Raw genomic sequence first — 14,108 nt, 5'->3', positions numbered from 1 at the left:
TTGAAGAAAAAGAAGTGCCTGCAGTTTGAGTATGTGTGCAAGAGCAGCAAACACCTGAAAAAAAGACTAGGCACCATGTCAGGTGTGGAGGTTAGGAGCCTGTTCCTTAATACAGCCAGGGATGTTAGATCTGTAAACTGTAGCATTTGGAGTTTTCAGTTATGTGAAACTTGTATGTATCCCCTAGTGCAGTAGAGATTTTCTCTTCCCTTGAGGGTATATGACCTTTTGAATGGGACAGTAATATCCTGCTACATAAAGATGGCTCCTTCCCTTTCAGTGGATTTTGGTGAAAGATGTCTTTAGAAGCCGGAAGTTCAGTCTTTCCAGGATAGGCTGATAAATAACGGTTTGTATCTTCACTTGGGCGATTAAAATTCTACCTGTTAAGCTGTTGAATAAGTTTAGATTGCAATCTTGAGATTTTGTTTCCTTTACAAGTGTACTGTGTATCCTTACTGAAATGGAACTTGCAGTTGTGGTGGCATTTCAGAGTCAGTGTCATTTGTCTTGATACTTACGAGATAGGCTACAAACTTTTCATTAAACCCTTGCTTTAATGCCAGTGTGTGGTCTTGTGTTTGGTATACTTCTGGAACAAAGCCTTCAGCCTGCTTTGTTCATAAGCTTGCAAAAGGCTTGAGGCAGAACAGTTGGAGAAGTTGGGTCTCATAGTTATTAGGGTGCTTTTCCTTCTCCAGAACACATGTCTGCTGGCTGCATGCATGCAAGTAGACTTTTTACATTTTGTTCCCCTTGTGGTGGTTTGTCCTCTGATCTTTACATCTGGGAGGAAGGTGTGGTAGGTGGAGTTTGCCTGTCTTCCAAGCAGAAAGGCTTCTGAATACTTAAGTTACTTCCAGCAACTGTAAGCTAGCCTCCGTCTCAACAGTTTGAGATCGCTGTGAGCATGTACTCTCTTTCAGTGGTTGTCTTCTGAAGTAATGATCCAATTTAAATGCCTACTTTCTCTTCCATCTGTCATTCCTCTCTGTCCATTCTACTTGTGTTGAATTCTTCCTAGCAGGCTGCCCAGCTATATTACCTACAGAATAACAGCTGTGAGTTAAAAATTCCTGTTTCTTCTAGATTGTAGCTTTTCCAGCTAAAATGTTATACCTTCAAGAGCCGGGTGTATGAAAACAAAGTGCATGATCTTTTAATCGGATTCTGAGCCCCTCTTTTTCCTCAGATTGACTATGGAGTCAGATGTGCCTCTTACCAAACATTCTTTCCAAAACTAGTTGACTTTGATTATTCTGAATATCTGCTGACCTAGCTGGGAATTTTGTTTATCATATATAAGTATGCTAATTGAAGTAATTGAGTGCCATGAAAGCTGAGTAATTGAGATTCCTTCTCAAGAACAGCAGGAAGTTTAGTAGTTGTGCTTTGATTTTGCCTGTCAAGTTTGATGTCTTGCATAGCCTTGGGTTTTGAAGGCAACAGTGGTGGACATGAACATGTAGAAATAACCCTAGCCACTGCCTTTTAAATTTGGCCATTTGTCAGCTAATCATGACGGTTTTGTTAAGGGGGTGTGTGAGGTGTGTAATCCTGAGTTAGATTTGATCAGAACTCAAAATCTGAGTGGTAGCCACCGAGTAGCAGCAGGACAATATAAATTTTCCTTCTGTACACAGGCATACGGTCCCTGCAGCCTTATGGAAGAATGCCCGAGGGAAGGACCAGTTGTGGTTTGAAGATGCTTTGGGTTCCAGCCATCCTGTAATCCTTTACTTGCACGGCAATGCGGGAACAAGGTGAGGCACAAAACAGTGGTGGCTTTGTTTCATGCTGTGTTTTCCTGGCTTGCCACAGCTTTGACACATTGGTAAGAAAGATGGGGACAAACTTTATAGTAGGGCCTGTAGCAATAGGACAAGGGGCAATGGTTTTAAACTAAAAGAGGGTAGATTTAGACCAGATCTGAAGAAGCGTGTTTTTACAATGAGGGTGGTGAAGCACTGGCACAGGTTGCCCAGAGAGGTGATAGATGCCCCATCCTTGGAAACATTCAAGGTCAGGTTTGATGTGGCGCTCTGGCAACCTCATCTAGTTGAAGATGTCCCTGCTTATTGGGGGTTGGATTAGATGACCTTTAAAGGTCTCTTTTCAACCCAAACTATTCTATGATTCTGTGATTAAAACAAAAAAGTATCTAAAAGCAGTTTGGTGCTTTCCCTTTCTTTTAAAAGGAAAGTGTGTATTAAGAAATGGTGCCTCTCCATTTATTGAATGTTGGAATAGGTTTATTGCAGTTATCAGAAATATCTGTATTGTAGTTTATCTTGAATTGCCTGCTAGAAGCCAAGAGGCTGTAACACTTGCTAGATCAGGTAGGGAGAAGTACTTTTCGGTGTAGTGATCTCTGAATCAAGACACGGGACAGTATTAGTGCTTCTGTATATGTGATTGATGTGCATTAAATAAACTTTTCAGTTCCTTTTGTGAGCTTATTTTAGTAGTTAACACATTCTGAGGGAAGGAAAATCAGAAGGAAAGAGAAAGGTAACGTGCTGGTTTCATTTAAGTGTTGCATACATACAGGACATTTGTCTGGAATAAGAGCATTTCTAAAATTTGTATTTTTATAGTTGACCATGTGTATCAGCTAAAGTAGTAGGTTGCTTCTCTATGCTTTGTTGCTGGATGCTAAAAACCATTAGAACAGTGTGAAACTTTCTGGATGTTTCTCAGAATCATGTTCTTACTGCCACATCTCTGCATGATACAGTGCTTTAGTTCATTTATTAGAACATGTTTTCTTTCTTACTAATCTGCATCTTACAAAGCGTATCAGCCCCTTTCCAAGTTTTGAGTGCCAGTGCATGTTCTTTTGAAGCTGATGTCTGCTCAAAGGTATCTGCAAGAGCAGAAACATTGCAGAAATAAAAGTTCTATGATGCAAAGCAAAGAAACTTTAACTGTGCTGGTAGTGAAGTTTTCCTAGCCTTTACATTGCAGGAATGTTGCCCTTTTTCACCTAAATTTTTGTTTTAGCAGTGTTTTCTTTTGGTACAAGGGCATGTTGTGGAATATGCATGCTGTGAGCCAGGAAATGCATGAACAAATGGGTTTTTGGAAACAGACCTTGTTTTCTTGTGCTGATGTATTACAAGGTTTAATCAAATTGTTGCATTATTTTTCAAATACTGCTTCGCTTGGTTTTCTTGCCTTTGGTGTAGCAAATGATACTAATGGAAGCTATTCTGCAGCTTAATGGTGGTAATTTGGGACCGGTATCTTTGTTATGTGTATATTGATTAGATTTAAATCTTGGCTCCCTCAGGTGCCACTGTGATGAAGGAATGAGATACGGATCGATTATGTATTTTGCATTTTGATTTACTCTGTGTATTGGAGAAGTTGGAGGTGTATTGGCTTTGCCATTTCAGCTTAAATATATATTGCTGTATGTTTCTACACTGCGTATTCAGTCTCTTGTCAAAGGGCTGCTTTATTGATACAGGCTGCATTAACCATAAGTAAAAGGCACTGCCTCGGCTTTCTGGTTTGCCCGAGTGGTCTGGAACTGAGGCAAAAATGTTATGTTTACTTGATCCCCCTCTGTTGCACTTTGAGGAATGCATGTGAAGGCACCAATGTATGCACGTCAAAGGTGACTATTCAAGCAAATGTATCTTCTTCTTTAGACTTCTATCGTTCAAAATTACTTAGAAGCAACCCCTTGCATTTTGCCCTGAGTGGTTTTGGCTGCATTGGGTATTTTGTAGTACCGTTGGAGCTGACAGCTTTTTGCCAGCAAGTGCATGTGTTCTTAGAGGGAGGTCTGGAAAGTGGCATTTTGATTTAGAGGTTGCACTGACTACACCAGTCATAGTGTGAATGTTTTAGAGTTTTCATATGAATGCTAGAGTAAATCTACTTTTACATCAAGAGTAGACTAAAGTTTGGGTTAGCCATGTCATGTTGTGGATATATTTTAAAGCATGTAATGGCACATTCACACTCCTTTCCATTTTATTGACCAGATTCCAGTTTATCAAAAAACCCCAAAACATTAAAGCAGATTCTTCCCCTGGACTTAATTGTAGTGTTCAATTCTGGTTTTCTCTGCTCAGTCTTTTGCTCATGTCTTTTCTGCCTCTGTGCTTGGAGCCAGGTGAGAAAATCCAGGGGCCAGCTGCTTGGGTTAATGTGGTGAGTTCTGCTGAGAGTATCACACCTTGGAGAGCAGGGTTTACTGGCTGGGAAAGCACTGGTGGCAGGAATTGCAAGGTCTGCAAAGCCAACAGGGATACGCTGTTTTGCATGTATTATGGCTTTTTTTTCCCAAAGGTAGGAGGGTGGCTTGAAAAGTTTGTCTTTACCTGCTGCGATAAGAGGTTTATAGGGAGAGGTTGACTTCAAAAGTATGTCCTAGCTCAGCAAAGCCTTGCTGTCTCCTTGAAGCCTGTGAAAAAGCACTTAATGGTGTTTCTAATGTTTGGCATGTTTGTGTTAAACTGGAAGCCTGAGGCAATTGGGAAGTTCTGTTTCTGGAAGCTTAAATGTTCACATGTGGTTCGTTTTTTTTTGTTTGTTTGTGTATATTTCCCTCCTTCTCTTCATGAATGACTTTTGCAAGAGGAGGGGATCACCGCGTGGAGCTTTACAAGGTAAGTGGCTACCTGTGTTGCCCAAGCAGTTACATTAACACATCAGAAGTGCAGACTTCAGAAGACTGCTCATTACCCGCCTGTTGGCAGTGGGGTGTAGCTTAGGGCTCTCAGTCTCCTCTGGGTATGAAGTGTGTATGGGAAGAGGGGTCTGTAAGCCGTGAGCACACTTCCCCATATTAGAAGATATTTGAAAGGCCTTTTACTTGCTGATGTTAACTGTCAGCTCCAACTCAGCTGACCAGGTTCTTTGCCAGGAATACTTTCATAACACAGTTTATAGGGAAAAATATTATATTTAATCACAGCCATAATTTGATTTATTATACTAGTATACTAATTTAAGGTACCATTTAAGAGTATTCTTTGATGTGTTACCAGTCTGTATATACTCACAATCATGAAATAGAATATTTTCAGTTGGAAGGGACCTACAATGATGATTTAGTCCAACTGCCTGACCAATTCAGGGCTGACCAAAAGTTAAAGCATGTTAAGGGCATTTTAAATGCCTTTTAAACAATGGCAGGCTTGGGGGATGGACTGCCTCTTTCGGAAGCCCATTCCAGTGTTTAATCACGCTCTTGGTAAAGAAATGTTTCCTAATGTCCAAGTTAAACATCCCCTGGCGCAGCTTTGAACCATTCCTACATGTCTTATCACTGGATAACCGGGGAGGAGAGCTCAGCATCTCCCTCTCTACTTCCCCTCTCCAGGAAGCTGTATAGAGCAATGAAGTCACCCATCAGCTTCCTTTTTCCCAAACTAGTCAAACTTAAAGCCTTTAGCTGCTCCACACAGGATGCTCCTTCCAGCCCTTTCGCCAACTTTGTTACCCTCCTCTGGACACATTTAAGTCCCTTCGCATCCTTCTAAAATCGTGGGGCCCAGGACTGCACTCAGTACTCAAGGTGAGGATGCACCAATACTGAATGCAGCGGGATAATTGCCTCTTTTGACTGTCTGGTGGTGCTGTGTTTGCACTCAGAATGTGGTTTTCCCTCTTGGCTGCCAGGGCACACTGCTCACTTGTAGTGAGCCTGCTACCAACCAGCACCCCGGGATCCCTTTCTGCAAGGCTGCTCTGTAGCTACTCCCCTCCCAGTTTATACTTGTGGCCAGCATGACTGTGTCATAGGTGCAGAATCCATATTTTAGACTTGTTAAATTTAATCTCATTAATTGTTGGCCAACGCTTCAATCTGTTTAGATCCCTCTGCAAGGCTTCTTGTCACTGAAGGGAGTCAAGTCTGGTGTCATCAGCAAACTGGCTAATGATGCACTCAACTCCTGCATCCAGATCATTGATAAGTCTGTTGACCAGAACTGCTTCCTTGCTGCTTTTGGCTGTGCTGAGCAGTAGGATTTGGGGGTAGGGCTGTGCTTTGGGTCTTAGACTTGGATTAAGGAAAGCTGGAGGCCTCTCTGGTGGGCTGGACCAGTATGAGGTGCAGGTCAGACTGATGGTCCGAGGAGGTAAATAGAGCGAGAACCAGGTGCTGAAGGGCTGTCTGCAGGAAGGGGGGGGGGTGGGGGGGGGTGGGGAAGGTGAATATTCAGGTGGAAGAAGGCAGAGCTGCAGAGCTGCCATGGGGACAGTGACCTGGGGTGAGCAGCAATGCTCCTCTGCTGCAGGGGTAGGTTGCCAGAGTGAGGGGGTTACCAACCCTAACAACACAGCTGCAAAGCATACATGAGTGCAAACAAAAGAAATCTATGATGGAGATCAAAAAGAAAAAAAAATGTTTGAGTTGAGAACATTATCAGTTAATTATTTATCAGCAATTAAGCAGACAGAAGTTGAAGGAACAGTTGAATAATAAAGTTTGTAGTGGAACTGGGATACAGTTGGCTTTGAAAATGAAACATTAGTCCTGTGTGCATGATTGCAATGGATGTGTTAAACTTGGCATATTTTTTAAGAAGAAACAGGGGATGGTAAAAGTCTGGTTTAAAATGTAACAGCTGCTAATTAAAAGTGCATTTATTTGTTATTAAGAAGAGACGTTGCCAATGCAGCCAACACATAAACATGTATAGAAGATAGGTAAACTGTCAACAGGTTAAATAATTTTTTAATTGCCTGGAAAAGACTAGCTTGCATGAGATACTAGCAGTAAAATAGCACTGTAAAAGCTGAAAACCAGACTTTGCAAGAAGGAACTTCGGGTGCTACATGTCCAGTCAGGGGGTCCATTAGGTAAGTGAGCATATTAAAAAATGGTATATAGTGATTCTGATGGAAACAGCTGTCCTGCAGCACCTAATTTGTTAATTAATATTTTACCTGATTATTCTGCTCTTGTTACCTGGGTTGCAGTGGTATTCTATACTGTGCTGTTGTATATACATAACGACGTCTCTCTGTGATGTTGGCATAGTTATTTGCAAGAGGATGTTGGAAGAAATGGTAACATGTGAGTGCAGATGCTGGAGTGGAACAACTGCATAAGGCCCTGTGAAGGGCCTTTGCTCTGAAGTGCACACAGTATGGACCTTGTCACCTCCAAGGGAACCCCACTGAAGGATCTGGAGCCAAAGAAAGAGAAACAGGAATTGCTTAAGAGAGCTGAACAGCAAAAATCAAAGAAGCTCTGAGTGACTTTGAAGCTGTTGCAGTTGCATCTGCTAATATAAATGCCAAATAACTGTTAGTGGGAAAATGGCATTAAAAAAGGGTAGTAGAATAGCATAACCCTATGGCTAGTGCCAAGAAATAACACAACTGAGTGCAGCAAGGGTGAACATGATGTAACATGTTATTGTGTGTGTGGGAAGCAGAAAGCAGCAGAGCAAACTGTGATACATACGTGAAGTTACTGGCTTTACATCTTCAGATGACCATTTAGATCTGAGTGGGACAATGGAGATGCTTTCTCAATTTCCAGTCAGGTGTCAGTTGTGAGTGTAAGCTCCATTTTTACTTGTATGCATCACTGTGTGCCCCCAAATTATAGTAAATTGTCTAATTGTTTATAACTCCACCCAATATCTGTCTATGTAAGCCATTAAGGTTAAAATTATACTATTCCTTTAGAAGGTAATGCTCAGCTTACAGGTATCATTGCAGTTGTATGCTGCGATAGTCCTAGTACCACTAGGTGTGTCATTTAAAAAATTGCAACAAATACTAACCCAGCTGTTAACACTGGAAGTCCAGCTTGTGGTGCAGTGAGCCCTGAAGGTAGTGAATGTTACGCAACCAGCAGTTACCCGATTTGCCGCAGCACTGTGCTGTCCAAACCACCAAGCACGGCTCTGGCCTGCAGTGACCTCGAGAATGGTGTCCTGCCATTGCAGGGGTTTTGAATTTGTCTTTGCATCCTGTAGTTGTCATCTTCATAGCAATTTTAGTCTTTGCGCGAGCTGCATTGGCTGTAAAATCAAGCATGCAGCAACTGAGTAATGGCAGTACATTACAGTGAAGACCTATGTACTGCCCTCAGACCTGTGCCGGCTATCAGGAGGCACACTGGCAGGGTAAACACTCAGAGAAAATCCATTGCTTGATCCTGGTGAGAAGCCTTGAGCCACAGGAGGGTCTTCAGTATCCTAGCTGGGCTAGTGAGTGATAGCCTGCAGTTGGTGGACTGTCAAAAAGCGAAACTGCAGCCTTGTGACCCAGTGTGTATAGGATTACCACAGCTGGTTAGATGGCTGAGGCTTGTAAGGCTTCTTCTGACCTTGCTTTGGAGCACCCAGGTGCACTGTTTTGAGCTTGTTTAGCCATAAAAGCAATTGTCTAACAAACAGGTGGCCACTGGCTAGCTGGTTTTACTTTTGCTGAGCTTTGTATAAATACACGGCATAGCTATATCTACGCTACAGATAGTAACACTTCACATGCAGATAGTGTTGTAGAGAAAACCGCTGTAATGTTTTTGTGTACAAGTTACAGATACAGTTACTCCGTGTCAAAGGAAACACTGATGGCACCCAGCATAGTGTAGAGGAGCACAGGCCTGGTATGACAGCAGCAACTCTGGAGCAGGGGACACAGGGGGCATTGCAGAGGAACGCAGTTATGAGTGTGCATGGAGCAAGGCACAGGCTGACTCCAGATGGCCCTGGGCTGTTCACAACCTGCCAGTGGTCAGCTAAAGAGATGCAGACTTGGGAGCTGAGCAAAAATGGGTTTAGAGGTAACGAAGACAATGTGTCCAATGTATGTTGAACATGCCCTGTAAAGTGTGATTTCATGTTACATCCCAGATCAGACCAGTGAAGAGAAAGAAACATCCAGTGCGTGTCTGAAATGGATGAAAACTAGCCCTGGATGGATCCTAGAGGGAAGTGGGAGAAACCATCACAGTCCCCTCAGCAAAGGAGCTGAGTAGCCACCTTAACTGAATAACCCCTCTTTTCCGTGTTATCCTCTTTTTCTCCCCCGCCCCCTTTTTTTTTTAATGTACTAATTGAGAACTGAACGTAATTGTTCAGGTTATCAAGATTTCAATTACACTAGAAATAGTTTTGGTTTTACATACGAGATGATTTCCTTTTGCCCATTAGAAGGTTTAGAATATAGTGTAATACTGAGATTGCTTTTTTTAGTCATGTATCATGTGAAAGCAACAACATTTTAATCTTTTTCTGACTTTTTGTTGTTTTTTTTAATCTACTGTAGACCTGTTTGGTTTGTACTGAGCAATGGTAGCTTGGAATGCTAGCACTGTGTTTACCAAGGCACTTTTCCCAAGCACGTTGATCTAACATTTCACTTGCTTTTAACAGATTTTGTTAGGATTACCATTGACTGCAACTTAAATCTTTGTGACAGAGCAATTGCATGCTTTGGATGTATATGTTTAAGCCTTCTGAGACCTGAAGCGGGCTCTTACATGTTATGTTAACATTCGTGCCATTTTGAATAACGTAAATTGAAGCAGTTGTACTGTTTCACTGGAAAACCTGAACATGTTTGTAGGGGAAACAGGATATTTGTGGATCCTAAGGCCAAAGTTGTTAAAGGAAGAATCAATGTCTAAAATAGCCCGATACAAGGTCTAGGAAACAAATGGAGTAAAATCAGCAGGCTGAGAATAACTAGTGTTTTGAAAAGCCCAGTGCCTGCTACACTAAAAAGCTGTAAGTTGTCACTCTACCATGTCAGGCTGATAATGCTATAAATTGGATCCCTGCACCTTGGCCTGAGGCAGAAGCTGTGCAAGTCTCTGAGATGATTTTCTGCATGTTTCTCTGCCCTCTAGGTTCTCAGCTCCCTCGGGTACCATGTGGTCACGTTTGATTATCGAGGTATGTGGGCTTCTTTTATTATGAAACACTTTTAAATATCTCTTTCTGTAGAAGCAACAAAGAAGTTGCTCTTTTTTTTGGATCTCAGTGGAGCTGTTGATTTATAAATACTTGCTGCCAGCTAATTAGGTGTGGTTATTGCTTCTTTTTTTCGTCATGGGTATCCAAAGGACTTCCAGAAATTTCTTTCCAGTGCCTTCCTGTGTAGCACAGCTTCTTGATGTCCGGCTCTGTGGATTGGCTTCTATCTGCCCTCATGCAGAGGGCTTGCTAATTTGGCAGCTACAGAGCAGAGGGTGAGCCAGGCATGTAAACTGTCACAGCATCCAGTTAAGGCATCCTCCAGGTGGCAAACTTGCCTATATGTAGTCTTTTTGATATGATCTAATTGACTTTCCTGAGGTCTCACAGAGAACTGAAGCTGCACTTCTTTTTTAAAAGCCGATAGGTAAGACACAGAGAAAATGACTTGCTGACAGTTGGTAATGTCCTTGGCAGAAGTCGTGACTGTTTTACAACTCTGTGCCACCAGCAGTCATGCATCTGCTGCTCTTTTTTTCCCTTCTTAGTACTTAAGCCATGCTGCAGTGTAATGCCACTGGAGATCCAGGAAAGCAATTAATCTGTTGTGTTTTTATCAAGAAGACATCTGGGAGAGGTTTATTTGTAGGAGCTTGCCCTGTTTTTCAGTCCTGCTGGCAGCTGCTTTTCTGGCTGCTTATTAGGTATCAGAAGGGATGTGGGATGCTTGCTGCTTAATGTAAGGTGTGTAGACATGCTGCAATAGCGATAGAGCCAAAACAGTCAGGAGTCAGTGGAAAATTGCTTGAGGGCATTGATCGAACAGCATGGACAAACTGATGTTATAACAGTTTTGTGAAATGTGCTCGGTTTTTTGACCCTAAGCATCCAGTTCTGCTGCTGCTAGACACTCCACTGACAAATTAGTTACACACATGCAAAAGCAACTAAGGTTTGGGAGCTGAGCTGTTGCAGATGGTTATGTGCAAGCACACAGTGTGGCAGTGTTTGAGATCCAGCTTTTATTTTTGTTGTTGACTAAATCCACAAAAACTCCTTGGCAGGCAGCAGTTACCTTGTTTAAATGACTGCAGATCAGTCAGGACTTTCAGCCCCAATTGTAGAGGTGCACAGTGAAATAAGCAGAAACTGTCCATGTCTTGGGTCCCTTTGCAGTTGTGGATGGGTCTGCATGGGAAAAGCTGGCTGGCTTTGACCAGTTTGTACAATTATCAGAGGGACTATTTGTTTTTCAGGCTGGGGTGATTCGATAGGCAGCCCGTCAGAGAGGGGAATGACCTACGACGCCCTTCATGTCTTTGACTGGATAAAAGCAAGAAGTGGAGACAACCCTGTCTATGTATGGGGACACTCCTTGGGCACAGGGTAAGCATCTAATCTCAGCGGGACTTAGCAGCGTCTGAAAAACACTAAACAACTAAACCTTGAATGAAGGTGCTGTTTGCCATTGTCCCCAGGCTGTCTTGGCTTTGAGTCTGTGGCATAATTGCTACAGATTAGCTTCCCCTTTGCTCTCTACAGTGGGAGGAGGGCTACAGTGAATGACTATGCAGGAATTGATCTTGAACTTCTGTTGCCCAGAAGGTTATGCTCAAAAAAAGACAGAGTTATATAATGCAGATTGACCGAGTGGTGCTGCACTGATGTCTTCTGGTGAACCTCTGTGTCCTTCAGAGCAGAACAGGCTTCTCTGGTACTCTGAAAGAGTATTTTGGACCAGCTGCACGTGTACGTGAATTGCCCTTAAAAAACGTTTTCCTCCTGTCCCAACAACCATGCTGTGTGTAATCTTGCACGTGCCTGCATGACTACGCTGTTGGCCATCTGCAACATATGTGATCATGCCTGGCACAGGGAAGTTCAGTGTCAGGTGTTTTTAATTTTCCTTTCCATTGCTGTCTGGAGGTGGGTCGTGTTCAGTAGGCCCACAGCATGTACTCTTACACCCTTGATCTGCGGAGGAGCAGAGGGCAGACACAAGAGTGACTTTTGAGTTGTGCTGTGTGCAGATTGAACTGTTTTGAGACCACAACAGCTTGCCTTGCTGTCCAACAAATGTGTTGCTTGGACATGGAGGTATTTCAGGATAGTGTCTCGTCGTTGTTGTGATACTAAACATCATGCTTTGCTTGTAAGAAGGCAAAGACTTTGGCTCTTCCTCTATATTTTTGCTATGTCCAGGTTCCCTTGTTGGGTCAGAGTGTGTTCATGATATTTCCCAGTGCACTGCAATCTGAGTGGCCTGGGAGTCTGGTCCCCAGCTGAGTTCCCTGGTGACTGTAGCCAGCCTAGAGTTTGAGGTTTTTGAAATATACTGTGCTTGGAGGATTCAGCAACTTTGGAACTATCCCTGTCCCATTAGGGAGGTACATGAGGGAGACCTTGCTGCTTTCTGACCCAGCTATGGAAGCTCTTTGCAATGTCACCCTGGGACACTGCGCGCCAGCTGCCTGGAACACAGCACCCCTCTGCCCATACTCCTGCATTCCCTCTTTCTTGCTCAGCCTTTGTGGTCTTGGGATAAGAGGCTATGTCACACTGCTGCAGATCTGCTGGGAGCCTGAGAGCCACCTTAAAGGAGGTTCTTCTAAGTGTGCTGTTTCTTTGGACTTGTTTGCTTACCTAAGTGCTGTCACCTGATGCCATTTGAGACAGCTGGGGTATGGGAGACCTGTGAGAGCCCAAGCCATTGTGGGCTGGCTGTCCAGACCTCAGACAGTGAGAGGGGTCGACATTATGGCAGTTGAGTTGTACCTCTGCCACCTACTACTGCTAGAGCTTGGTGCTTTGCAGAGGGCCTGCGCCAGATTAAATGCTCATTGTTCTTCTTTACAGGGTTGCAACAAATCTCGTGAGGCGCCTTTGTGAGAGAGGTAAGTCTGGCGGGTGGGTGCTCTTCCCACCCAGCCCGGGTCCTGCTGGCATCCCAGATTTCCACATAAGTTTGCAGTTGTGACAAGGCTGTTCTTGGCACACCATGTTGGCAGCTGCTCTTATAAGGCAGATGCTGACCTTGCTGGCTCTCTGTCTGCACCCCTGCATTTCAGCACATTGCCTTTGGCTTTTCAGAAACGCCCCCGGATGCCCTGATCCTGGAATCTCCATTCACGAACATACGGGAGGAGGCGCGAAGTCACCCCTTTTCTGTGGCAAGTACACAGTGGCTCTCACACTAGTGACTTGTAACTGTATGCTTAGAAATTAACCTTCAGATGTGATGTAACTGAGCTAACTGCATGACTTGTGGGGCAGCAGTGATACTTATAAGTGTCAGGGGCAAAGAGCTGCACTTAAGGCAGCTCCTGGGAACACAGTACAGTAAGCAGTACCAGAGCCATGTGTGAAGCCTGCTCAAAGAAAACAGAAACCGTGATCAGAAGGGGCAGTAAATATAGAGGGGAATATAGATTCTGCTCTCAGCAATGGGCAGCCCTTTCCTTTTGTGTTGTAGCTTCTTTGTTGCAGGAGGCTATTCTGTGGGCTGCAAGCAAAGCGATGGCAAAGCTGGCCTTTTCGTGGTCACTGCCCCATCCATGTGGCCTCTTTGTGCTTGCATGGTTTCCCTGATGAGTTCATTCTGATGTGGCCATCTCTTCCATCTGGCATGGCTGTGAGTTGGCTTTGAGCTGGGCAGACACCAGACTGGGTGTTGGATGTGGCCCGGTTGGTGAGTTGCCCTGGGATAAACCCCTCTTTCAGGAAGACTGTTGCCAGCAACAGCACGATACATAGAGAGCTGGACCATACAAGCATCTAGAGAGCCTGCTCCTGAGCAGGCTGATGAGATGGGCCTGAAACAGGAGAGGAAAAATAATGCTGGTGGAAACATGGACCATCTCACTGCAGAAAGTGCAGCCAGCAGCTGAGGGATGTTACTGGGATGGTAGTGACCTGCCCCGTTACTGCTGTTTGTATAACTGTCCTGCTGGTGCCTGCCACTAACTCAAATTTTTCCTCTCAGATATACAGATACTTCCCTGGCTTTGACTGGTTCTTCCTTGACCCCATCACGACAAGTGGAATTAAATTTGCAAATGATGAGAAGTGAGTTCCCTCTTTGTCGGAGTTTCAGCTGTGGCTGCAGTGAGCCATGGCAAGCATCAAGGAGGATAGACACTAGACTGCACTCCTGACTTCTTTTTTTTTTTTTTTTTTTTTTTTTTTTTTTTTGTTACACTTGCTGAAGGG

The 14,108-nt window shown here is 43.7% G+C and overlaps 1 protein-coding gene across 3 annotated transcripts in view; it reads left to right on the top strand.

Annotated features, from left to right (window-relative positions):
- ABHD12 (abhydrolase domain containing 12, lysophospholipase) overlaps positions 1 to 14,108 on the top strand; it is a 47,441-nt gene that overhangs the window by 29,747 nt on the left and 3,586 nt on the right. For all 3 annotated transcript variants that reach the window (XM_027794093.2, XM_027794091.2, XM_055815934.1), the window contains 7 exons: positions 1,644 to 1,763; positions 4,592 to 4,622; positions 9,833 to 9,878; positions 11,156 to 11,285; positions 12,756 to 12,793; positions 12,990 to 13,069; positions 13,882 to 13,964. In XM_027794093.2, the coding sequence (XP_027649894.1) occupies positions 1,644 to 1,763; positions 4,592 to 4,622; positions 9,833 to 9,878; positions 11,156 to 11,285; positions 12,756 to 12,793; positions 12,990 to 13,069; positions 13,882 to 13,964 (528 nt within the window). The remainder of the gene's footprint in view (positions 1 to 1,643; positions 1,764 to 4,591; positions 4,623 to 9,832; positions 9,879 to 11,155; positions 11,286 to 12,755; positions 12,794 to 12,989; positions 13,070 to 13,881; positions 13,965 to 14,108) is intronic.

The sequence above is a fragment of the Falco peregrinus genome, chromosome 11, assembly GCF_023634155.1.
Source record: "Falco peregrinus isolate bFalPer1 chromosome 11, bFalPer1.pri, whole genome shotgun sequence".
Classification (NCBI taxonomy): domain Eukaryota; kingdom Metazoa; phylum Chordata; class Aves; order Falconiformes; family Falconidae; genus Falco; species Falco peregrinus.
Note: the sequence above shows the minus strand (reverse complement) of the source record. Positions and strands in the feature narration are given on the sequence as shown.